At 36.5% G+C, this 26,548-nt stretch overlaps 1 protein-coding gene across 3 annotated transcripts; it reads left to right on the top strand.

The window, feature by feature from the left end:
* Nucleotides 1–1,807: 1,807 nt before the first annotated feature.
* Nucleotides 1,808–10,137, top strand: LOC18448912 (L-type lectin-domain containing receptor kinase VII.1). Of its 3 annotated transcripts, none has more exons than XM_006858967.3 (2): nucleotides 1,808–3,916; nucleotides 9,134–10,137. In XM_006858967.3, the coding sequence occupies exon 1, from the start codon at nucleotides 1,854–1,856 to the stop codon at nucleotides 3,900–3,902; it is 2,049 nt and encodes a 682-aa protein (XP_006859029.1). In that variant the 5' UTR covers nucleotides 1,808–1,853; the 3' UTR covers nucleotides 3,903–3,916; nucleotides 9,134–10,137. The 3 variants fall into 3 exon arrangements, with proteins under 3 accessions (XP_006859029.1, XP_020532108.1, XP_020532109.1); XM_020676449.2 differs by lacking the exon at nucleotides 9,134–10,137 and adding an exon at nucleotides 5,408–7,511; XM_020676450.2 differs by lacking the exon at nucleotides 9,134–10,137 and having other exon boundaries at nucleotides 1,808–2,499; nucleotides 2,581–4,034.
* The last annotated feature ends 16,411 nt before the right edge of the window (nucleotides 10,138–26,548 follow it).

Below are 26,548 nucleotides of genomic sequence, written 5' to 3'. Positions count from 1 at the left end.
TCCACAAAATTGGAAACCGCGCACGATTTCGCATGATCTGAAATTGTGGATGGCTTAACGAGACGGACCGCATCGTTGACGTTCCAAAAGGTTTTGGAATATGTGGTGTGGTCCTACAATTCTGCCTATGAATACAACTCTTTCGATACAATTTTGAGGATGGAAACCGATTTTGGTGAGAGTATTTTTCAGTTTGGTGAAAAAAAAATGGAATAATTTGGTGTTTAGGCCGATTCGGGGGAAAATTTCAAACTCTTTTTTTTTTTAAAAAAAAAATAGTATAAATAAATTATATATTTATCTATATAATATATATGAATAAAGGAAAAAATAAATAAAAAATAAAAAATTATATAGATATTTCTTTGTTGGCCGAAGTAGACCGGAAGCAGATCTAATTCTGATCAAAGCAGCCCGAAGCTACAGTACCATGCTCCACTTCTCTACAGTTTATGCTTAAATGCTTCTCTACGGTTTATGCTTAAAATACGAAAGCTTCGACTGAAACGAAACGAATGGTTCAAGAAATTTCTAAAAGGCCAAGGAAAAGGTGGTTTGTGTGAAAGGAAAGTATATATTATATGGAATGTCAAAGGAAAGTATATATTGTCTTTAAGGTTGATATGGAAGGTGTATATTGTAATATTTGTAATTAGTGTTTATGGGAAGGGTATGTACAATATCTTTTATTTTTTGGTAAGTCTTGGTAAACTATAAGTGTTTATGATTTAGTCATATTATTATCATATGTAATTGTCTATATAAGACAAGCTTGTATATTCATATTGATTAATGAACATTGAGGCCCTAAACAATATTGTTTTAGCTTTTGAAAGAAGCTAATATTGAAAGGGTGCGGTTTGTATAAGGTTGATGCCCTAAACAATGTTGTTTTAGCATTAGAAATATTTGCAATGACTGAAATTTATTTTCATATCTAATTATAAAATTTAAAGCTTAAAAAGAGTGTAGATCGAGTAGATCTATGAATACTTGAAAATTTTGAAAATCAAAGGTCCAAAAAATACTTCACAAACTGTACTATCTTCAAGACTTGAAATCCATTTTTTTTCATTCCTATACATCTTGAGGTTGAAATAATAGATTTGAGTATAAATAGTGTAGATCAAGTAAATTTTTTAGGTGTGTCTTAATTTGATTGTTTAGGGCCTCACCCTCATATAAAAGTTTTCCATATTTAAAAGGGTGTGGCTTGTATAAGGTTGAGGCCCTAAACAATCGTAAGGCATGCCTTCAAATAGTGTCGAAAGTCGTTGTTTCAGTACTGAAAATTTTTGTGATGGCCTGAAAAATTTATTTTTATATCTAATTATAAAATTTAAAGCTAAAAAAAATATAGAAAGAGCAGTCTAACAAATGCATTACAAGATGCATTATTTTCAATACTTGAAATTGAAATCTATTTTTTCTCATGTCCATACCTATTGTGATTGAGATGACGAAACATCCTCTATTAGTTTTTTGAAATGTATGGATAATAAACATTACATATTTCATCGTATTTTTTATATAGTTATTCTCAAGTGGGATAGGCATTGCCCATTAGTTTTGCAAAGGGTCTTTTCCTTGTAGGAATGGTGGAAGAAAAGATGGGGCTTCATAAGTGCATTAAGGTGACCAACCAAAGTCCATTTCAGCATGAAAGAAAGAACGTTAGTACAAGTGTTGGGTGGACCGCGTGATCATGCAATCCTCTCCCACCACCATTTTCTCTCTCTAGATCTCCTATCTCCACTCTCTCTCTAGATCTCCTATCATAAAGGAGCCTCCTCCAAACTTCTCCCTCGCAACCCACCGACCGCCATTTTATCTCTGTAGACCTCCCCCCCCAAATGGACCTCTTCCTTAAACTCCCTTTCCTCCTCCTCTCAGCCCTTTTCCTGCAACCAATCTCCCCCCTTGAATTCCTCTTCAATGACTTCGACTCCTCAAGCCTCTTATTATCAAGCGATTCTCAGCTCGTTTCGGGCCGCCTTGTCCTAACGAACGATACCACCTTCTCCATAGGCCACGCCTTTTACCCTCTCTCTCTAACCACTCGCCCCTTTCTATCTCCTTTCTCCACCTCTTTCATCTTCTCCATTACCCCGAATAAAGACCTCTTACCAGGCCATGGCATTGCGCTCTTTTTTGCTCCAACCACTGCTCTCTTACTCACTTCGCCCGCTGAATACTTGGGCCTCTTCAATCAAACCTCTGATCGCTCCCCTCAAAGTCACATCTTTGCGATCGAATTCGACACTTCCGAGAATCCAGACCTCGCTGATATTGACGATAACCATGTTGGTGTTGATGTTAATAATGCCACTTCAGTGGCTTCCCACTCTGCTGGTAAATGGGATTCAGGGAAATTTGAAGGCATGGATTTGAAAAATGGCGAGAATTACCAAGCTTGGGTGGATTATTACTATGTTGGGGGTAATAATTCAATGCCTAGATTGAATGTTTCCATGGCTTTGGCAGGGCAGAGAAAACCCGGTTGGCCTTTGATCTCTCTTGAGTTGAATTTAACAAGTGTTTTTAATGAGGAGGCTTATGTTGGTTTCTCTGCTGCAACAGGGCAGAGGGTGGAGACTCATAGGATATTGGGGTGGAGTTTTAGTGAGAGAAACTTCTCTCTAAGTGAGGGGTTGGTCACCAGTGGTTTGCCTGATTATAGGTTGAAGGCAAAGAATGGGGTGATTGGGTCGAAGGCCTTTATTGTGGGCCTCTCAAATGGGGGATTGGTGGTTTTTGGGTTGATATTGATAATAGGATTCTTATGGTTTAGAAAGAGGAGAAATAGAGGGGGAGAAGATGAGGGTATTGAGGACTGGGAGATTGAGTATTGGCCTCATAGAGTGCCCTATCAAGACATACTGAGTGCCACAAAAAACTTTAGTGAGACCCAATTGTTGGGTAATGGTGGGAATTCTAGGGTTTTTAAGGGTGTCCTAGCAGGTTCTAGGGCTGAGGTGGCAATCAAGTGTGTAAGCCATGAATCACAAGAAGGGGTTAGAGAATTTGCAGCTGAGGTCTCAAGTATAGGGCGGCTAAAGCATAGGAACTTAGTTGGATTAAGGGGTTGGTGCAAAAGCCCAAAGGAATTCATCTTGGTCTATGACTACATGGAGAATGGGAGCTTAGACAACAGGATTTTTCAGGGCATGGGAGGTGAAGTCATGGGATGGGCTGCTAGGGTCAGGGTTTTGAAAGGTCTGGCAGATGGGGTGTTGTATCTTCATGAAGGTTGGGAAGCTAGGATCTTGCATAGAGACATTAAGGCCAGCAATGTTATGCTAGACGAAGATATGTGTGCAAAACTAGGTGACTTTGGACTGGCAAGAATGTATGAGCATGGGCAACTAGCACACACCACACGTGTGGTTGGGACTGCCGGATACATGGCACCGGAGATGGTAAGAAGTGGGAAAGCATCGGTGAAAACCGATGTTTTCAGCTTCGGAGTCCTAATACTAGAGGTGGTTTGTGGGAGGAGGCCTTTAGAAGATGGGTGTGAGCCACTGGTCGAATGGGTTTGGAGTATGCTTGAGCAGGGCGACCTGATCGGTGCACTGGACCCTAGGCTCAGTGGCTCAAGCGAAGTGGATGAGGAAGTGGTCGATCAATTACTGAGACTAGGTTTGCTCTGTACATGTCCTAATCCTAGCACTCGACCGACCATGAGACAAGTGGTTCGGACCCTTGAGGATCCTGGTTCAGATGATCTCGATGGCGATTCAGTTGTTTTGAGGCCTGAACCTAAGCTTGGTTTTACCGACCCAGTGTGGTCCTGGAGACCGGGCCCTAGTGAGGACCACCCGACTTTTGGGGACCTGCAATTGTCCCCATCATGGTCCATGTCGATATCGGATTCGGATGTCATTGTAGATGGCAGATGACCAGCTGAATGGAGGTATTTATACATTTGTTTAGGAAACATTTTGTTCAGATTTATATTTTTTGATATGCAATTGGTTGAGATTTTATTATAAAGAAACCATTTTTGGTTTCAATAAATATAGATGTTTGTATACTACGAGAGCAATTAGGTGTAGCAGCTATTCCACGGTCGTCCAATGTCAACAACGAACGGTGGAAAATGTTTTCTGTTGCCATAGTTTTGCTGAGGAGCTGCTAGCACACTGTTTTGCTGCATGGTTGCTATCATGGTATCCTTTTCTTTTATAAATGCACTTTAACTATCAAACACGGGGACGTTTACAATTTTGCTCAATAATACCTTATATGACCAAGTTCTAAAATTTCTATGTGCGGTTGTAAGAGTGTCTCGGGCTTTGTGACTCGTCTCAAACCATTCAATTTGACATTTATATACAAAAGATAAATATTCTCTATGTAGACAATCTCTTATTAAAAAAGTATAGAAACAACATTTTTTGCAAAATTCAATTGAAGTTATGAGCCTAGGGGCTTGCGTGTTTATATGGTACACAAGTTGGGTGATGGGAAAAAAAACATAATTGAGGGGCGGTGGTTTTCCATGAAGCAACTAAGCATCCCTAAAAGGATGAGGTCTATATATAAGGTGCAGGCTTTATGAAAAAATGAAATAAAGACTTACCTCAAATCATCATTTGGAAAGTACTTTCGGCAACAGAAAGCTCTATAAAGCTCTATAATGGCTTCAAAATCAACAGAAAGCTCTATAATGGCTTTAAATTTTGGAAATAAAAAAATGGTAAAAGATCTTTGTAGATTTGTGAACATTTATTTTCAAGGCAAAATAGACGGTCTAGGTAATATGCTATAATATAAATTATTTTTGGAGTTTGAAATCGTACCGTTTTTTCACAACCATAATGTTCAAGTCGAGATGATTCGATGGAAAGGTTTTCCAATGTTAGAATTTTTTATAAGTTATGAGGTGAGGATTTACTTATTTTGATAGGGCTATTGCCCTACCAATCCATTTTCGTTCCTAGAATTAACGAGAAAAAGTATAGTGTAGTACAGCTAATTAAATCATTAACCCAAAAAAAATTATTTAGTTACTTTTGACAAAGTTGCATTCAACTTGAGATTTTTTAGTTGCTTTTAAAAAAGTTAACATGGTGTTCTGGTTAATTTAATTTGTATATATATATATATATATATATATATATATATATATATATATATATATATATTTATATTTATATTTATATTACGTGGGTCCAAGCCACTCCGATAGGCCCATTTTAAGTTCGTTTTTAATGGGGGAAATAATATTATATGTTTATGGCATAAGTGATGCCATGCTAATGTCACTGTGCTATAATTCTCTCTAAGGCCCTTGTTTATAACTAAGTTGTTTTTTTTGTGTGGATAATCTATAAGAAACATGTAAAGAAGGATAGGCTTGTGAATATCGAACGGTTGAATATTTTGTATGCAATATGTATAGGCCTTCTCTGGATGGAGGGGGTAGGATCGCAGGAAGTAGGTCATTCTTCGGATGTTTTGAAGATTTCGATTGGTAATCTAAAGGCTCATGAAGAGAAGGCGAGGAAAATCATTGTTGGTTCTTTCTGCCTACCACTAGTTGATACTTTTGGTCTGGACGATTGGGAGCAACGTGGCTGGGGTTTGTCGAACTCGCCTGATGTTTTCTCATTAGGAAAGAGTAGGGTTGCTTTTGTGTTAAGGTCTAATGAAGAGGTTGCCTGAGCATGGAAGGTATGTTTTTATAGGCTTCGTGGATCGTTGATGACCTTGTTGGAATGGAATCCTTCAATGTTCGTGAAAAGGAAGGTGAAGTTAATCTGGGTTCGCCTGTGGGGTATATCTTTACATGTATGGAATAGGTCTGTTTTTTAGGATGTCGTCAGTTCCTTTGGAGTGCTCCGTGCTGTTGATAATAAACTTTTAAGGGGACCCTTTGTGTCTTTTGTTAGAGTGCAAATTTTCCGTTTGGTGAAAGTCCCTTGCGCAAGACAAGTTCATCTGCAGGTGGGTCAAGATCTTTTCTTAATTGATGTATGGATTGAGAACAATACACTTATAGAGTCGAGTAGGGTCCATCATTCTCAGGAGAAGTCCCATCTTACTCAGGAGAAGTTTCTTGGGGAGGGATGGACGAAGGTGCATGGGAGGCGTTTGAAGCTTCTTCCAGCAGGGACTGATCGAAATTTCTGGGGCCGCCGGATTTCTGTGGGGCAGGGAATTCAAATTTCAAAAAATTGATTACGAATGCCTGAAAAGGAATGTGTTCAAAAGACGGTGCTGGGTTCTTTGCTGGAGGCGGCTTCTAAACAATTAGCAGGTCTTCTCTTTTGTGCTCTGCTAATGGCCGATGGTTTGAGGTCTCTCCTAGCAGGGCTAGTGCTAAGAAGATGATCCCTCCTGAGGAAAGGTGTCGTTTCGACCCTCTGTTCGTTGAAGAACATTCGATGTTGATTGAAGAACATTTTGATGAAGTGAAGGACATTTTGGCTTTGTAGGGAGGGGCTGTGGCAGGGGATCCTGTTGTGGCCATTGGGGAGGAGTCCTGTATGCCTACTTATGATGTTGAGATGGACCTCTCGACAATGCAGGTTGGGTTCATGGAAGGGGGTTCTAGTGTCGCCAATGTGCAGGAGTGCAGTGAACCTAACTTCGCGTTAGTGGTTACAGCGAATGCCAATCTCATTGTCGAACTTTCTTTGCTGGGTTTCGAGAGCACAGAGCTGGTGGTCTCTGAGGGCACGTCTGAGAACTTGCAGGAGTCGATTGACCTGACTATGTCCAAGGTTAAGGTCAGTGAGAGGGTGGTGGACAGTGAGGATGAGGAGGACATCTATCGGGTGGTCCTTGACAACATGGGTCTGGACTATGAGGTCCCGATTTCTGTGGTGTACCAGGCCATCAAAGAGAAGAAGAAGGCGATTGCGGATGCGGAAAAGCAGAGCTCCAATCAGGCAGAGAGCGTTGTCCCTAGACCTCAATCTGTTGGGAAGACGTAGAGAATTGGAAAGTAATCTACTTTTGTTCAGCCCTCTGTGAAGACCCCGGAGCCTTGCAGTCACAAAGGGAAGAAGATGATGGAGCTTAAATCGAATTTTAAGCAGTCCGCAGGCGCTTCAAGATACAATACTAGAATGAGGTCGAGGAATGCAGTAGTAATTAGGGAGTTGAACGCTGAAGATCCTATCCTTGACAGTTTTGGTGAGTCGACTTCTTAGGATGATGAGGATGTTGTTGTTCCAGAGAAGCATAATCAAGGGCTTTGTGGTGAGGGCCCAGGCTCTTCTTCAAACCATTACTGATGTCAATTTTAAATTGGAATGTTAGGGGTTTAGGGGATGGGAGTAGGAAAAAAGATGTTTTATTTTTGGTTAGGAAATACAAACCGAATGTCCTTAATCTGCAGGAAACCAAACTTCCTAGTCCAACTGTGTAAGGTGCTAGGGAAGTTTGGGGTTCTGGTGCAATTTGTTTTGAAGGGGGGGCCTTGGGTGGGCTTTGGGTTTTGTCGAATCGGCAGATTCTACATAGTTTTGATGTTCTTAAAGGGGATAGATGGTTGGCTATTTTGTGTGCCGGTTTGTGTGTGTGTGGGGGGGGGGGGGGGGGGGGATTTCAATCAAACTTGATGGCCTGAGGAGTCTTCTTCAGGTGGTCGGATTAATTCATCGATGAGACTCTTTAACTGTTTTATTCAAAATTTTAGTCTTGTGGATTTACCCTTATTAGGTGCTGTTTTTACTTGGACCAATAAACGCCCAACAAATCTTATCATGACCAAAATTGATAGGTTTTTGGTCTCTAATGACTTCTTGGAAAGGTTTCCTTTAGCCTTTGTATTAGCCTTGCCTAGGCTATCTTCAGACCACATGCCAATCCTTTTTCGTTCTGTGACTAGCTTGAGAGGACCTAAGCCTTTCAGGTTAGAGATAGGGCTAAATGACACAGGAGTTGTGGATCTCATTAGAAAAGCTTGGGAAGGTGAGATTACCTTTGGGTCTTTGGATTTTCAGTTATTATATATGAAACACAAACTGATTGACTGAAAGAAAGAAAATAAGTAACAATTGAAGTTCAAAATTGATGGTATCTTGGAAGAGATAAGGGTGCTTGATCAGGAGATACAAAGTGGAGGTGTTTATTCTGTTTCACTTGCTAATGAATGACTTGTGAAGATTAATGTATTATCTGAATTGCGTATGAATGAGGAGATCTATTGGCGCCAGAGGTCATAGGTTAAATAACTAAAGGAGGGAGACTTAAATATCAAGTTCTTCCACTTTATTGCTAGTGCCCGTAGGCGTCAGAATGATCTTTCAGGTTTAATGATCCAAGGGATTTTACGGGATGATGTGGACAGTCTTAACTTGGCGATTATTAAGCATATATGTAAAGCCTTTTGGTCAAAACTTTACGCTACCCCATGTATGGCTCGTATTCCTTTCAAGGCTCTTTCTCAGGTATTTGCAACTCAATTGGAAGCTGAGGTATCTATGGAAGAGCTAAAGGTACTTGTTTTCTCTTTAGCAGGGGATAAGGCTTCAGGTCCAGACGGCTTTCCTTTATGCTTTTTCTATAGGTTCTGGTCAATGTTGTTGGTGGAGCTGCTAGAGTTGGTTCAAGATTTTCTGGCTAGGGGTGAAATTTTCAAAGGGGTTAATGCAATTTTTATAGCCCTAATTCCGAAAAAATCTGTTATTATGGAATTAACAGATATTAGACCCATTTCTTTACTGACTAGCTTGTATAAGATTGTGGCTAAGGTGCTGGCTTTGCGGTTGAAAAAGGTCTTGAAAGAGGTGATCATGGGGCCCCAAAGTGCTTTCATTCATAATAGGTTGATTACGAATAGTGTGTTAATTGCTTAAGAGTGTATACACTCGAGATGTCTTAGCAAGGAGCCTAGGGTGGTTATTAGAAAGCTTATGACAGAGTAGAGTGGAGCATCTTGCTGGAAATCCTTAGGTCTATGGGGTTTGGTGTGCATTGGTGAAAGTGGATCTATGGTTATCTTTCCTCCGCACATTTCTCGATTATTATTGATGGTTGCCTTAGAGGTTTTTTCAAGTCGTCAAGAGGTCTCCACCAAGGAGATCCGTTGTCCCTTTTTTTATTTACCATTTATGCGGAATGCTTCAGCTTAATGGTATCTAATGTAGTTAATAGAGGTCACTTTGTTGGGTTTCAGGTTGGTTATGATGGTCCCTCTATTTCCCATCTTCAGTATGCGGATGATACTATGATCTTTTCAGAGGCAAAAAAGGACTATATCGAATTCCTTGGGAGATTTCTTAAGTGATGTGAGATGGGTATAGGCTTAAAGGTGAATGTGGCCAAAACTTCTATGGCGGGTGTGAACTGTAACAATGAGTTGGTGGTGGAGCTAGCAATGGTACTTGGATTGGAGGTGGTCGAGGAAGCGCTTTGAGATTGAGTTTTTGGAAGGATATCTTCTTGTGCAAGTCCTATATTGTGAGAGATATTAGATGGTGTGTAGGGAATGGTTCCAAGGTTTCTTTTTGGCACCATAAGTGGCTAAGGGATATCCCTTTGAAGGTGTCTTTCCCTGATATCTTTGCTAAGACTACCTCACATAATGCTATGCTAATGGAGTTGTATCAGAGTTTGGGGGAGCAGGTGTCTTGGTGTATTCAGTTTCCCTATAATAGAGTTTCTGAAAGTTTTGCTGCAGATATCGCAAGTCTCTGGCAGTAGTTACAGTTGGTGGTGTTGTGTAATTCCATTGAAGATGAGGCCATTTGGGAGCACAGTAAAGATGAGGTGTTTTTGGTAAGAGGCATGTATTCCCTGCTATTCCATGATCGTTTTAGGTGGTCCTTACTTCAGATAGCACAAATTTGGAAGTGGCCCATTCCTCACAAAGTGCAATGCTTTATGTGGTTGGCAGGCCAAAATAAAGTCCTAATAGTGGATAACCTAATCAAGAGAGGGAAGATTTTGCCAAATGTGTCTTATGTGAAGGAGGATGGAGAGTCTATCTCACATTTGCTTGTTCATTGCCGTTTTGCCTCTCTTATCTAGAGCTACTTTTTTGGGATGGTTGGGGTGGCTGTGGTAATGCCACAAAGTATGTTGGGTGTTATTTCTCAACTTATCTTTTTGGGATTACCTAAATTGGGGATTAGATTTTGGCATATTATCAAATGAGCGATTTGCTGGGAATCATAAAAAGAGCGAAATAGACATGCTTTTGAGGGTGTGAGTATATCTTGTGGTAGGGTATTACAACGCATTTTGCACACGAGCTGGTGTTGGATGTTTGTGTTAGAGGAAGGGAGAGGTATTTCTCAGTATGATGTGCGAAATAAGTTGGCATCCTCACTGTATTTCAAGAAAATCAAGTCTAGGCCAGGGGATCATTGGATTCCTCCGAATTTGGGCTACCTTAAGCTTAATTTTGATGGAAGTTCTGTAAGGAACCCGGGTTCTGCAAGGATTGGAGGAGCGATTCGTGATTCGTCGGGATCTATTCTATGTGCCTTTGCTGGTCCTATCAGGGTTGCTATTGCCAACTGTGCCGAGTTTACTGCGTTGCTCAGAGGTTTGATTATTTTTAAAAGGTCTAAACTTGGGGTTGCTAGTCATCGTGGAGGGAGATTCTCTAAATGTGAGCAGGTGTAATAAGGAGCAGCGTGTTCCTTGGCTGTTACATTCTGTTTGGGTACAAGTGGTGAAGTTAGAAGTAGAGTTGCACTTATCGTTTCAGCATGTTTTTAGGGAGTCGAATGTTTTGGCGGACAGGCTTGAAAAAGGGGGTGTGTCCATGGAGTCCTTTGCATTTTTAAATGATGTAATGAGTGATTGATGTTGTTGCTTTGTTGATTTACAATAATAATTGATAACACTTGTCAAAAAAAAAATCTATAAGAAATTGAAGTTCGAGAAAAATAGAAAACTCGTGTTAGAAGTTGATAATCCTTGTTTTGGTAACTTGTTTGTGAAAATCAGAAAAAGCGTGGGCAAAGAGAGATTGAGAGGGTAGAGAGATCAAGAGGTTGAAGGAATAAAAGGGAGATGAGGGGGGTCTCACTTTCTCCCCTTTTTCTAAGAAATTAGAAGCCCGCTACAATTTTCTTCAAAATTGAAAAAAGTGTGAAAATGTGGAGAAATGTATTTTCACGCTTTTTGTCATAGGAAAGCTTTATATGTTTCCCCTACAACATAGAAGTTATATCTTCTTTCTTATCCAAACGTCCATTTTTTAATTGAGGGTTAAGATTGTCTTAATCATAATGTCACATTTCTACACTATTTTATTTTTAATCTTTTTTTTTCTATAAACTGTTCTGCCACCAAATTTTGGACATCCATTCTTCTATTAAACTTGCACTAATGAAAGATATAAAAACTACATTTTCAATAAAAATGACCAAAACACCCCTGAAATTTTTAAGGGGTATTTTGGTCATTATTTGTTATTGAAAAATTATTGTTAATATTTTTTATAGGTGTACCTCAATGAGAAGATGACACATACCAAATTTTATTTTTAGAACAATTGTATTAAAAAAACTAAAAATAAAATACTTTAAGATGTCGGACCTAAGATCAAACGGTGAGTGGCTCTGTTGATAAAAAATGAACGGCTGGATGGTAGAGGGAGGATATAAATTCTATGCTGTAGGGGGAACATAGAAGCTTTCCTTTTGCCATTTCCAAATAGTTAAAAATGTGATGTGATAACTGAGATAACATGTTTTTACCCTAAAAAAGAAAGGGTGCAGTTTGTATAGAGCCTAGGCTCTAAATAATCAAATTAGAGTCTACCTTCAAATACTGGCGAGAAATGTGGTTTCACTATTGAAAATTTTTGTGATAGCTTTAAAATATATTTTCACATTTATTTATAAACTTTAAAGCTTAAAAAATAGTGTAGATCGACATATCTATGAAAACTTGAAAATTAATGGTCCAAAAATGCATTACAAAATATATTATTTTCAAAACGTGAAATCTCTTTTTTTTTCTCATGTCCATGCATCTTGATGTCAAGATGATCAATTTGAAGACATTTGGGCATCAAAACAACCTATTCTAATGAAAGTTTTTAGATAAGCTCAAATTTGATTGTTTAGAACCTCGGCTCTATATAAACTTTTCCTAAAAAAAAAAACATGAAGCTTTTTTGTTTTATCAGTTACCATATAGGGCATGAGAGTTTTTCTCTCTCTTTGTCATGTGAATCCAAAAACTAGTGTATCTTATAAGCCTGAACATTATATGCTCCTCCTCAGGTAAGATCTCTGCCTAAGAATACGCAGGGTCACGACCAGCTTAAGAAAAAACCCTACAAACGTGCTTGAAAACAATTTCCTCGTATTGAATAGAGATTGTCTTATTCTTTAGTGGTCTGGTCGAAGTGTTTAGGAGCTCAATATCTAATTTATGTTTTTAATGGAGATACCAATGTGCTCAAACTATCCCAAAACTTTAGAATAACATGAAGGAGCAAACATGCAACATGATCCTACAGGAACACAATTTGGCATTCTTTGTTTTTTTTATTCGACGTCTAAAATGAAGCATCATCATTTAAGCCTTATACCAACTATTTGGAGTCGGCTACGCCTAAAATAAAACATATGAGATTGTAATTGAAATGACAATCAAATCTTAAAATTAACAAGAAAGGTTAGGTAAATGCGGACCATCAAAAAATTTTACCCTGCCGGTGTCATCAAATGAGTAACGTAGTATATGGAGTTGCCATCATCAATGGCAACAACTAGCAGATGCAAAAGGCCATCAATGAGATACAAAGGAGCCATGTGACTCTAACTTTCCTTATTATAAGGCGCCCAAGCAATACAACCCAAACAAAATAGAAATTAAACACCTAAAGAATTTTCAAGGTCCTCTATTTGTTTTTTTTCTTCTTTTAGGGTAGTTTTAACCCTGATTCCTAAAAGATGTAAGGTTTCCATTCACATACGAGTCATTATTGCCTACAACTAGACCATTTATCTATTGTACATGGAGCTCATAGTCATTATTGTCCCTTAAATTTCAAAATGGGTGGCCGTAAGAGCATCATTGAATAGACACAAAGTCCCCAAATAGTTGACCTAAAAATTTATTTCTATATAATTATGGAATTTGAAGTTTCATAAATGGTTTGTAAGTAGACGTATCAGAATTAAAATTGAACGGTCTTGATAACGTATTACAAAAATAAACTGTTTTTAGGGCTTAAGAGTCATTTTCTCTGCAAATCTGTGGTTGTCAAGGCTGAAACAATTAGTTTTGTACTTTTCCCCGGCACAAATATATGCTTCTCGAGAGATTTGAACTGGGACTTTAGGAAGCCAGAGCCCTATGTTATAAAAGAACCGACAGCCCTACCAACCTCTTCCATTGAAATTATATTTAGATGAAGGGAAAAGTTTATATAGAGCCGAGGCTCTAAACAATCAAATTTGAGCCTACCTCAAAATTTTCACTAGAAGAGGTTGTTTTGATGCCCAAATATCGTCAAATTGATCATCTCGACATCAAGATGCATAGACATGAAAAAAAAATGGATTTCAAGTTTTGGAAATAGGGTATTTTGTAATGTATTTTTTGACCATCAAGGTTCAAGATTTTAAAGTTTTCATAGATCTATCGATCTATACTGTTTTTAAAGTTTTAAACTTTATAAATAAAGACGAAAATATATTTGAAGGCCATCACAAAGATTGCTAGTATTGAAACCACATTTCTCCACACTATTTGAAGGTAGGCTCTAATTTGATTGTTTAGAGCCTAGACTCTATACAATCCGCACCCTTAGATAAATGCAAAAGCAAATGATTTCATGTGGGGACCCAATAAGATGCATCACCTTGGTGGAATTATCGTAACAATTGCTGCATTCTAAATTGGTGTACTTGTTTTCTATCTAAAAACTTATTTTTATTGTGGTTGCTATAATGTGGGGTTTGGTGGTCCTCAATAAATGCATGAGAAAGGTCCACGAAAGACACACAACACAGAGACAATCAATCGTTCCATATATGATCAAAGAGGGAAAGATTAGAGCAGAAGTTTCTAATTAGAACTTTATGTATGGCTTTCAAAGTGGTCCTAATCAATGAGTATAATGCCAATCCTCTCAACTTTCCTCGTGCTTTCTAAAACGCCAGGGACCACCAGTTTCAAGTTTATCCGAAGAATGATCATACTGGGCAATCGGTGTACCATGTTTTACATGCTGTAGACGCATCTCCACCGTCAAACCACGTTGCGTGTGGCCAGAGTGAAAGATGTGGGCCCCACCCAGGAGATGTCTCATCCATTTGCAATGGGGCTTAAAAAATATAGAGAGACAGACTGTTATTTACAATGAGCAACCCCAAATACTAGGGATTTAACAGTTTTTAGAGCTTTCAAAGAAGGATGGAGATCTCAGACCCCACAAATTTTGGGTTCAAAGACAATATTCACAAATTAACGAGGTCATCTCTTAAAAAAAAAAGAAAAAAAAGAAAAGAAAATCTATGCATTGTACATTTAAAGGAAAATGATTTGATAGGGCTGCAGCCCTATAAAAATAAGTAAAACCTCATCTCATAATTCAAGCTTTGGAAAACCTTTACATCGATCATCTTGGCTTGAACATTATAATTGTAAAAAAAAAAACTAGATTTAAGGCTCTAAATATAGTGTATGTTATAATAAATTATCTAGACGGTCCATTTCACCCTAAAAATAAGTGTTAATAGATCCATAAGATATGTACCATTTTTTTAATTTCAAAATTTATTGTCGGTGTTGGAAATTGATTTTAGATCCATCATGAATATTTCTATTCTCGAAAGTGCGATTTGAGGTGAGGTTTTATTTTATTTTCATAAAGATTAGGCCTTATAGAAACTTCATCCTTAACACATTTAAATTGAAAATAGGTCAAGAATGTCGTTTTTTCTTCTTCTAGTCAATACAACCAACAGTAGGAAAGGGGTCAGGGTACGTGGTGGTAGCATCCCCACACCCACCCAATTACCACGTCATGGTATCCATTCCTACTGCTAACCACCCCAATTAACACTTTCAAAATGTAACTATCTAATCTATAAAAAAAAAATTAAAACACACACCCAACTGTTGGTGCATGTGAACTATAACCTGGTCCACCCAATAATTTTGAAGTTACGTATGAATTTTATATTATTTTCAAGCATGTATGTCCTCTTTTATCCTTTTTTTTATCCATGGGATGATCTTAGGATAAATTTTTTTGCTATGCTTCTTGCCTTAGTCAAACTTGGAGCAACTGTTTTCTCTTCTTTTCTTTTCTTTGTTCATCACTTTGTATTTCCTAATATTTCAAATGTTTAGTGGTGGATTTAACTTATCTGGGCTTCAATTTCAAAGACCGTCTTATTTTAATTTAACTCCATGTCATTTAAGTAACATAAAGTTTGGAGTGCGATTTTTAATAGCATATTATAACTCCTGAATTTGGCACCTTACTTCTGTGTCTTTAGTAGGAAATTACAAGGAATAGATTTGGCATCCTTACTTGCGTGTCTTTAGTTGGAAGTTACAAGGAATAGAGTTAGTGATACCAACTCATGTTATTTTGCTGTATTATATTGGATGCAGATCTTGTGAAACCAACTCAGACATTATTTATATCGGAATGTGCTCATGATCCACCCAGGGGGTGGCAATGGACCCGAACCCGACCCAGGACTTGATGGCTAGATCCGACCTGAATCTGGGGATGGGTCTAAAAATTGGGCCTAATTTTAAAAAATAAGTCGTCGTATTTTATTTATTTATTTATTCCTAAGTTTATTCGTTCTTGTGTATATAGAACGAGGTTTAAAGTAAGTTTAATAATATAGGAATCCTGTCTTTCTTTAGTTAGAATAAGTTCAATAATATATGAATCTTTCCTTTGTTTAGTAGTTATTCTCTAAATCTCACTAGTATATGCTCCATATCGGTATTGTTAAAATCGATGCTCGACTACCAGGGCGAGTCACTCTCGCCAAAGTAACTCGGGTTTGCCACCCTGATGAGCCCGATTATTCTGAGTTTGGTGGTCAAGCTCAAAGCTATTAATATTTTTTAGAATACAAAAAAATTCAAAAAAAAAATAAATTTGTTTATAATATGTTTCTCTATTTTTTTTATAGATTGGAAATTGTTTGACCATGAATATTTATTTTACATTTTTTCTTCTTTTTTAGATTATTTCTAAAATACCCCGATATCAAATTGATTTCTTTCAAAATATATTGTTTTACTACTTTTTAAACTCAATTAGATATGTTTTGTTTAATTTTACTTTAAACATGTTTTTCATATTTTTGTAAATATTTATTTCATTTTTTAACGCTTTTAGGCTTGATAATGCCCGTCTTAGCCTGAATTACTCGGCTCTACTTAGGCTCAGCCCAAGGCCGTGTTCCATTCCTGAATCATGGTTTCCAATAGTGCTTAGTATACATAAAATTTTTGAATCTAAATCCATTAAATCTTGGAAGTAGTTGAAATTCTGAAGAGGAGAGAATAAATCTAAAAATTGTTATTAAACTCCACTAAATTTAGCTAATCGTGGGCATCGTGCAGCTGTAATATAATAGTTAGAATAATCAACTTTACACCGGAAGAGAATAAACATTGCTTTTGTGGCTGTTGGTTTAGCTTAGTTGGTGTGGTTTTACAAAATCTTGTGCAATTGATGGATTATAGCTTGATTTCATGGGAAATCTTCTTTGTAGCAATAAAATTAAGTAATATTGTCAAAAATAATGATAAACATTGCTTTTGTAAGTTGACATGCTCGGTCCCGTCTCTCTTTCCCCCCCTTATTAGACAGTGATTTAAAAAACAACCGGTTGGTACGGATTATATCAATATATAGGAAATTGTTTAGGTCTAGAAGAGAATTGACGATTTGCTACAGTAAAATGGTATTTTGCTATAGTACAAATGGTGTTTTGCTACAGTAAAAATGCCGATTCACCGATCCGGAGCAGTTTTTGGCGTGTTTACTATTTTGCACGTGTTTTTTACCGGTTTACTATTTTTTTCACATAGTAAAACGACGATCCAAATTGTCGATTCACCATTCCAAACCGATTTGTACAATGCCCGATCTTCGTCACCGATCTATTATTAAATCACTGCTATTAGAAGTGGCCTTGGTAGCACCTTAAAAATGAAAGAAATCGAATTCTCGAGTGAACTAGTAAACATAAAATTACATGTCTATCTCTAGGTAATTGGTGGCGTATAGAGGAGTTCCTTGACCCTAATCGACCAATTTTGTCTTCTTAAAATGATTTTTTTATTGCATTCCTACCCCACCATGTTGGAATTAGTTGAGGTTTTTTATGAGCCAGAAGAAACCATTGTTTACATTCGACTTTCAAACAATTTAGTGACCGATGCTATATTGTCCATCCACCACAACGAAAGAAGCCACAAGTAAGGTTAAAGTATCAAATCTTTGGATCTATAAAAACCCAGGTTTTAGTCCAACCATGGGCCTGCCCAAAGGAAAAAGAGAAAAAAACAAAGGCTGCTTGTGCGAGGTTTGTATACATGCCCACCCTATTATACAGGTAACATACACATCTTTTTTGTTAGAAGATGTTGTTTTCGGTGTTAGAAAAATTGACCTGAAAATTTATGTTCAACTCTAATTATGAAATTAAACAATTTAAATATAGTACAAATGAAGTTGATATGTAAATCCTGAAAATCTTAAAAGTAGACACTCCAAATACTTTGTTACAATATGTAATATTTTTAGGACATGAAATTCTTTTTATTTTTATTTTATTTTTGACAATATACTTGAAATTCTTTATATTTCTTTATATCCATATATTTCAAGGTTGAGAAATTCAATAGAAAGTTTTCCAACTAAAGAATACTTCTTCTACTAGGTTGTTGTACATATTTAATTGCATCCACGGCCCACCCTAAATCAATGAACAAATCTACTAGTTCTATCAAAATGGATGATATTAAAACACAAGGGCGGCTGCTTCTAGGCAAACCTCTTGGCCGTCTCTGTACCCCTACTTCTTGAATAGTCATTTGGGGGCATTAGCTGATGATCCGGGTTGTTTCCGTCTTGACAATGAAGTTTATTCCCCATCGTCTCACTGACCGACCTTTACCCTTGTTATTTTGGGGTCATATCTAGTATTTAGAGTTTGCCTCGATTTGGTACCAATCTCATGGCCCGTACTTAAACAATGCTTTACCCCTAGCTACAACTCATCTGTTGATTCTTCAGCATTAGTCGGTTCAGACCTCCACTTAGTTTCAGCCAAGCTTCTATTAGAAATTGTATTTCTGTATATTTGGGCCATAGGCCCCCTTGGAAGATTATTTCAGAATGCTGCAGAGAAATCTTTTTTTATTGATTAATCAAGAATATACAAGACTCCATATAAATATACGACTAGTAACAGTTAAAGATAAATATCAATGGTTATAGATAGACATCACCTAATCTTATCAAGAGATATGTATCCATACGGATGAATATCCGTACTTACTAATATGTATCAGTATGATACATATCCTAATCTTATCAAGAGATATACTGATATGTATCAGTAATGAAATGTTAATTATTACTAATTAACGATATCCATATTCAAACACTCCCCCTCAAACTCAAGATACTTTGATACAAAGCAGTTGGAGTTTGAACAATATTAAAGTTACAGCAGTTAGAGTTTGAACAATATTAAAGTTACCTAAAACTAGTAGTGATCTTCAGATTGCTTGGACAATAAGCACATATTGCTTGACCAACAAGCACAATTGCTTGAACAACAAGCATAAAAAAACCGTAGCAGAACAGACAGCCTCAGGAACACCCTGAATTGAGTAATGAAAAACTCGATCAACAGCAAGATCAATAACATAACAGATGGCCTCATGAATAAATGGGATCGAGTAATGAAAAACTTGATCATCAGACAAGATCAAATAACGGAAAATATGATCATCAAACAGTATCGAGTAACGGAAAACACGATCATCAAACATGGAGTAGTAGAAAATTCCATAATCCAATAGGATTGAGTAACTAAAAAATCAATAATTAAACATGATCAAGTAACGGATAACTTGATTATAAAATAAGATCGAGAAATTCAATCATCAAACAGGAGGTACTTGAAAGAGCCAACAAGAATTAGTGGCAGATCAACAAGCACAGTTGGACCTTAGATTCGAAGTTCAGAGCAGTATGATCCAAAACAAATCAGAGAGTCGATAACATGATGTGGTAGCTGTTGATGGGGCAGATCGGCCGTTTTCAGAGGCCAAAAACAAATCAGAGAGTCGATAACATGATGTGGTAGCTGTTGATGGGGCAGATCGGCCGTTTTCAGAGGCCATGCTCAAACAGTCCGGCATTAGAGGGTAGCATGGCAGCAATGGTACCCGAGTTTTGATGCCAAATGAACATAGAGGTGCAATCAGATTGAGGGTTTCATGGATCATAACAACTGAAAACAGAGGTCGGTCACATGTGCTTATTGGTGCATTGTCACTTTTGCAAAGAGGGTAATAAAAAAGGCTTACAACAAAATCTTTCCGAAGTGTATGACTTTTGCAAGTAGTATTCAACCATTAAAAAAGGCAAGTGCATGACTTTTGCAAGTTGTATTCAACCATTAAAAAAGGCAAGGGCACCTAGACTATTCAAGGGATATTGCACTGATTAAGAAAGGAAAGCCAGGGAATGAGCATAGAACATTTTTTAGAGAGAGAAACAAAGAAGGAAGGAGCAAGAATGGGATGAGGTGCTACATTCAGATGCTTCACTCTCGCTCCCCAAAATACATGGGCAACATCCTCCGAATCGCCACATAGCGCCCGAACTCGAATGAGCAAGAACGAGATGAGGTGCTACACTCGGACGCTTCACTCTTGCTCCCCAAAATACCCGAGCAACATCCTCCGAATCACCACATAGCGCCCGAACTCTCCACCAAATCTGGCTACGTCCCCCTTGCACGGCTGCCTTCTACAGAGAAAAGCCTCCCGATCACCGGCCGTTACTCCATCAACCACCCCTGCCGCCCCACCATACACGACCTTTTCAACATAAGCTGAACCATACACGACTTGTGTATCATATAGTCGTCCTATATACCCAAAACAGGGGCTGTGAGTCCAAAAACTGGGCATGGGCCTCGAAGAGCGTTCTCTCTCTCTCTCTTGTGGGCATTCTAGTGGCCACCAAGAGCTTGAGAACTGTAAAAGATAAGCAAGAGCCTCTTACCCTACTTCAGAAGCGGCTCCAAGTCTTTGTAGGTGGTGCAACAAAAAGACGGTGTTGGTATTGAAAGGCGGTGATTGAAATTTTAGGAACGTATATGAAACAAGACTTGACAACATGAGAGAGGGTGTGGCAGCTGTTAGATAGAGAGTCGCAATAAAATTGAAGGCTTCATCAATAAGGGAAACTGGAAACAAAGGCTCGATGCTTGAGAGACGAAATACTAAATCGTGAACCTTGCTTCGATACCATGTTTGAAATTGTATTTATGTATATTTGGACTTTAGGCCCCCATAGAAGATTATTTCATAATACTGCAGAGAATTCTCTCTTTATTAATTACTCAATAATATACAAGACTCCGTATAAATATACGGTCAGTAACAGTTAAAGATAAATATCAATGGTTATAGATAGACACCACCTAATCTTATCAAGAGATATAGTGATATGTATCAGTAATGAAGTATTAATTAATACTAACATGAGATATCCATATTCTAACATAATACTAATACGAGATATCTATATCTTAACAACTTCATCTTGGTCTGCACATTTTCGTTAATCCATGAATATATATATATATAGATCCATACATCTCGCTCGGAAAAAATAATTGATAGAAAAATAAAGATTTGGAAATGATTGATATGTTTCTCGAAAAAAAAAAAAAAAAAAAACATATATATATATATATATATATATATATATATATATATATATATATATATATATATATAGATGGATCCATACATCTCGCTAGGAAAAAATAATTGATAGAAAAATAAAGAATTGGAAATGATTGATATGTTTCTCGAAACAAACGAAAAAAAAAAAAGTGATGAAACATCAATCATGGATCAACTAAGCCCTCTCAGGGGCTTGCTTAGGAATAATAATTCCTTGAAAAAAATGAAATATAAAAACACAAGTAAAATAAATAAATAAATAAAGTATTGGAATTTATATATGCAATATATTCTAATAAATAGTGCAAAATTACACAATCCTCTTAGATATTTGGAAAAATCCATTTTTTACACAATTAATTATTTGGTTTTTGGAAGGTTCAGTGTTTTAAAAGGTGAATGGAAAGTTTCGACAAAGTTTTACGTTGGCCGTTTACTTAACACAATCCACCTCGTTTACCAGTTAGACCAATCTTAAAAAGTGAATCAATGGGCTGAATTGGTCACAAGCCAAATTGAGCCGACTCAACTAGTTCTCGATTTGGTTCTTCAATTCTACTGGATTCTTTTATATTGAAAAAAAAGAAAAGTATACAAAAAAAAGAAAAGTATACAAAAGAGACTATTTGTTTTTTGTACAAAGAGGTTACAATTACTCTTAGTAGTCAAATTTCAAATCGGGTGGTTGTAAGAGTATCATCGATTAAACTCAAAGTTCAAAAAACAATCTCAATCTTCATGACATGCCCCAAGTCACCAATTTTGACATCTGATGGCTAAGAGCAATTGTGACTTTACATAAATGAATAATCTTATATTATACAATCCCTAATTTTTATCCAATGTATCAGTTGGAACATCGTGCCACTCGCTAGTAAATATGAAGGGTCAGTGACATCCACACATGAATTGAAGTTTGAATTCTACATGAAAAAATCACCCTCAGGGGTTGTGATAGTCGTTGTTGTTGTTGCCATAATGGCAGCTATCACCAAAAAAGTTTAATAAAAAAAGTAAAAAAATAGAAAATAATGGAAAATGGCATCTAAAAAAAATTAAAACTAAGAAACTCTCTACAAGAAAAAAAAAAAAAAAATGAAATGAGAAAATTATAATCCCCTGTTCGAGACTTTTTAAAAGCATCCTCCATTTTTTTAGTTCATACATTTTGTATTTTTTTGGTTAGTCATTGATGAGATTCGAATATTAGATCTCGTAGATGCTCCAATTTTTCCTTTTTGCTAATTTTTTAGACATGGATAAGCATCAAACATGGGATGTTATGGTGTGGTTCGACACTTAAGTGCCGAAATGCATAGCTTAAAAACATTAATTTGATGAAGGAGTTATTAGTACCGTGTTTCAAAAATTGACGAGCTAGCTGGTGGTGTTGAGCAGCCTAGGTCTAAAGATCGTCAAAATTCGCCATATTTTATTTCAAAGGATTGTATACTATGAGACTATTTATCTTTGTTACAAGGGGATTACAATTGTCACTAGTCATTGAATTGAATGTCAAATTCGATGGCTTGGGTGTATCATAAAGTTCAATTTTGTTTTTGAACTTTGAATCTAGTGAATGACAAACTCACGATTCTCAAATTTAAAATTTGATTAACAAAAAGGTTCATGACTTATATCACAAAGTAAGTACAAAAGGTAAATGATTTGTTTATTTATTTTTAGAGTAAATGGTCTCTTCCTAAATATTTTCATAAATTTTGTTTCAGCGTGTATTCTTTTCACACTTGACTAAATCTTAATTATTTTTTATTTAATCACAGCTCTCAAAAAATATTCTTCATAAGAAAATTGTTTCATGCGGACTGGGCCGCACTTTTACGTGTACGGTCCAAAATGAGTAAAACATCCATTTTAAAGATAGATGTTCTATCTAAAAACAATAAAAATCCAAATGTTTTACTATTAAAATTGTTATTTTTAATTTTTAAAATTTATTTATTTTTTCATATTTATGATCTTTATGTTAAAAATTACATATATTTAAAAAATAAACCTTGAAATCCATCTCAAGAATAGATTTATTAAGAGGCGGATATAAAACCTTTAAAAATTAAATCTTAAAATCCATCTAAAAAATAGATCTATTTCTATACGCGGGTTTGTATAGAAAGCGGGTCCTCCTTTATATTATAAAGCTCTGAAAGTCAAAATACTATTATTTAGTAGTCTCACGTCCTCTACCGCCACGTGGTCTCGTGCATAATATTATTTCACTTGCATCCGGTCCTTATCCCATGATTCCAAACACAAGTTCTAACAAAGTCAACCGGTATTTCACTCTCTCCGGCGACCAAAAACTATATCTCCCCGAAATTCTACGAAATTTCGCTAATTACCCCCAGTGAGTTAAGGACTCATTATACACCCATGCGGCCACCACCGTCATATCTGTGGTTTGATAGGGACCTTTTCCGTCATTTCGAGACCTCCCGCCGGAGCCCCAATTTGTTTTTTCAGGCGTGACGACGTCGGGAATAAGCGAAACCCTACCACATAAATGCTGCTATGAGGCCGCCGTTGTTTGTCATTTTTTTACAGTTTGCTTTTTCCAAGTGACAGAGAGCTCGAGACCTTCGTTTTAACCTCGAGAAAACCCTAATTTCCACCTTCACGTGATGCCCGCCATGGTCGTCGACCCAGCTCATGCAACGTAGGAGCGATTCAGCCAGGAGATCTCCATTCACACCAGTAAGTGTGTCATGCTTGCTACCTATCTCTCTCTTCTATTTCTCTAAACACCATGTAAGAAGATCGTGCATTCCACTCTCTCTCTCTCTGTATTTGGCATCTTCTTTTGTCTCTGTTCTTTAATGGCGATCGATGAGGCTTGCTTGCCCTGTTCTTTAATCGCGTCTCCATATCACTATTTTTTGGGCTTTTATCTATTATTGAGCGTGGATTGCCTTAAAATCAGATGCGAGCGTCAGAGATTTAGATGATTTTAAATTCTTAGTCAGATAAATGCGATATATTTCATTGCTTTTGCAATTCAAAGCTGGAAGGAGGTATTTTCTGAATTAGGGTTCGTGGTTTTGATCGACGGATCTTTCGTTATCGAGTAAACAAAGAGCGTTTGAGTATTGCTCAAAAAGATACAGAATTTTAAAATCTGAATGGATGAACACCTGTAAAAAACAAAAAAATAAATTACACACGGACTTAAAACAATTACCTAAAATACGAACTTACCCGAAATAATTTCTCCATACGCTGTTCAAATTTAGTTTGTTTAAGACTCATATTACCTGTCATTACTGTATTACTTTACTTTCATTTTTTTGTTTTTTGAACATATATTACTTTACTTTCATTTCCCTAACCCAAAGCTTAATGTATTTCATTCACTGCTCATTTTTTCTTGTAAAATTCTATACTTTTCTGAACTTATTTTTATTTTATCAAATATTATTGCATGCAAGTTTCACAAAAACAAGTTGCAATTTTTTTTGGGTTTTGTAGTTAAGAAAGCTTGCAGTTTCTTATGGAAGGATGCTGTAAAGGAATTAAATTATTGGGTGCCTGTTTTAGTACATCCATTAAATAACCGAAGAGAAATATGAGATGAAATAAACATACATTTATTAAATGAAAGATTTTATTTAGCTTGAATATGAGATGAAATAAACACACATCCATTAAATGAAAGATTTCATTTAGCTCGAAAATTTAATAGATTTTATTTAGCTCGAAAATGAAACATCTGATCGTCTGAGTAATGAATTCGTAAAGAGTAAGACTCACGAAACCTCAAAATATATCGCAGCGGAGATCAAATTTAACGTTGAGTAGATCGTTCCATGTCCTTTTATCATAATTACTAGAGATGGGACCGTAGAGAGATATAGGAGGGAAGAGAACGCTGTTGATCAGGATAACGAGATACGGTGTATTGTATGTGTGGTTGGGAGAGAAGTTCCATTGTTTCGTTATTTTGACTCATGAGACAATCTAGCGTGAGGTTTGTATAAGGTGTCAACCGTATACTATTGAAGTACGAACTATGATGAAAATACTTTTTTTGCTGCCACAAAGCCTAGCCTTGAGATGATATGAAAATCTATTGCTTCTTCCCAATTATATAAAGTTCTAAGTTCCGGAAATGGGAACGATCAATCTGGTAAATCTTGAAAATGGACGGTCCAGATAGCGTGTTAGAAGGTGAACTATTTTTTTTATTAGAAATCTCTCTTTTTCCATGTTTATAAATCTCAAGGCCAAGATGATCGATTTGAGGGTTTTCCAACACGAAACAACCTTGTCTCTTGATAAACTAAAAAGTATAAAAAAGTTAAAAATATAAAAATTTACCAAAAAAAAGAGGAAAAATATTATTAAAGTAAAATTAAACAAAATACATCTAAATAAGTTTTAAAAAAATAGTGGAAAATGGATCTTAAAAAATTAAGAGGGGGTATTCTAGAAATAATTTTTTAAAAAGGAAAAATATAAAAATAAGTATACATGGCCAAAATATTTTTTTATAGAAAATATGAAAATATATTAAAATAATTTTTTAATTTTTATAGATTTTAATAATTTAAAAATAATATATTATTTTTATAGATTTTAGAATTTTGTTTTTAAGATCGCTTAGTCAAACCATCCAAGGGTGGCGAGTCCTGGCTTGCGCGAGATTTTATACGCTGGGAGAGATGGTACCATGGAGAGAGAGAGAGAGAGAGGGGGATTTAGGTCACAGGGTGGAGAGAGAGAATTTGTGCTGGACACTGGGGTTATGGACAGTAGATAGAGATCTATTTCTGATGAAGCCGAAGATTGGGATGGGGAGAAGAAGATGGGTTTTCTTTAAGTGGGAAATCCAAGAAAAAGGCGTGGTGCTTTTGAATGTTATGCAAACGAAACACTCACGTGGTCTTTCTATGCATTGAAAGAATGTGTCCGGTTTCAAATTTTATTCGAATCTACACTTCTACCCAACTTCTTGAGAAAAATAAAACTAACACACATTTCTTTATCGAGTTCGGTAGTCAATACAAAAATAAGCCCTCTGAATATTTAATATTTTATCTTTTATTATAATATGCTGAGTGTACCCATTTTAGATTATCAAATTGAACATGTGCACTGCCATACTAGTTTTTAAACATTATAAGGAATTTGAAAATTTATTGTTTTGTGAATGCTTAGATGAAGGTTTATTTGAAAGGTTTATTATTTTATTATTACTTTAATGGGGTTTGAGCTCTTGATTTGTGTAAACTTGGATTAACTGGATTTTGACCTAATGTACGTAAGCAACAATATGCTTTGGGTGCAATCCGGGTCCACATCAACTTTAATATTACTTGTCCTTTCAAGGTGGTGGACTTAGTTAAGCCACGTCCGCGACTGTAATCGACCCGAATAAAGCAATGGAAAGCATAGAGACCGCAGAGGCCAAGAAAAAGAGAGAGAAAGAAACAAAGGAACTCTGGAAAAAGTAGAGAGAGAGAGAGAGGGAAAAACAACAGAAATCTGGAGAACATATAAATGGCGTGGGGTTTTTCCGCCCGTTGAGTTGTTTATTTTTCCCCCTCAAAAAGGAAAAAAAGTGGGAGAATTGTGGATCGAATTGTGTGGTCCAGGAGTTTTTATTTTTTTAAGAAGGAAAAAAAACATA

The sequence above is a fragment of the Amborella trichopoda genome, chromosome 1 (genome assembly GCF_054954075.1).
Source record: "Amborella trichopoda isolate Santa Cruz 75 chromosome 1, AtrichopodaSantaCruz75HAP2 v2.0, whole genome shotgun sequence".
Taxonomy (NCBI): Eukaryota; Viridiplantae; Streptophyta; class Magnoliopsida; order Amborellales; family Amborellaceae; genus Amborella; species Amborella trichopoda.
Note: the sequence above shows the minus strand (reverse complement) of the source record. Positions and strands in the feature narration are given on the sequence as shown.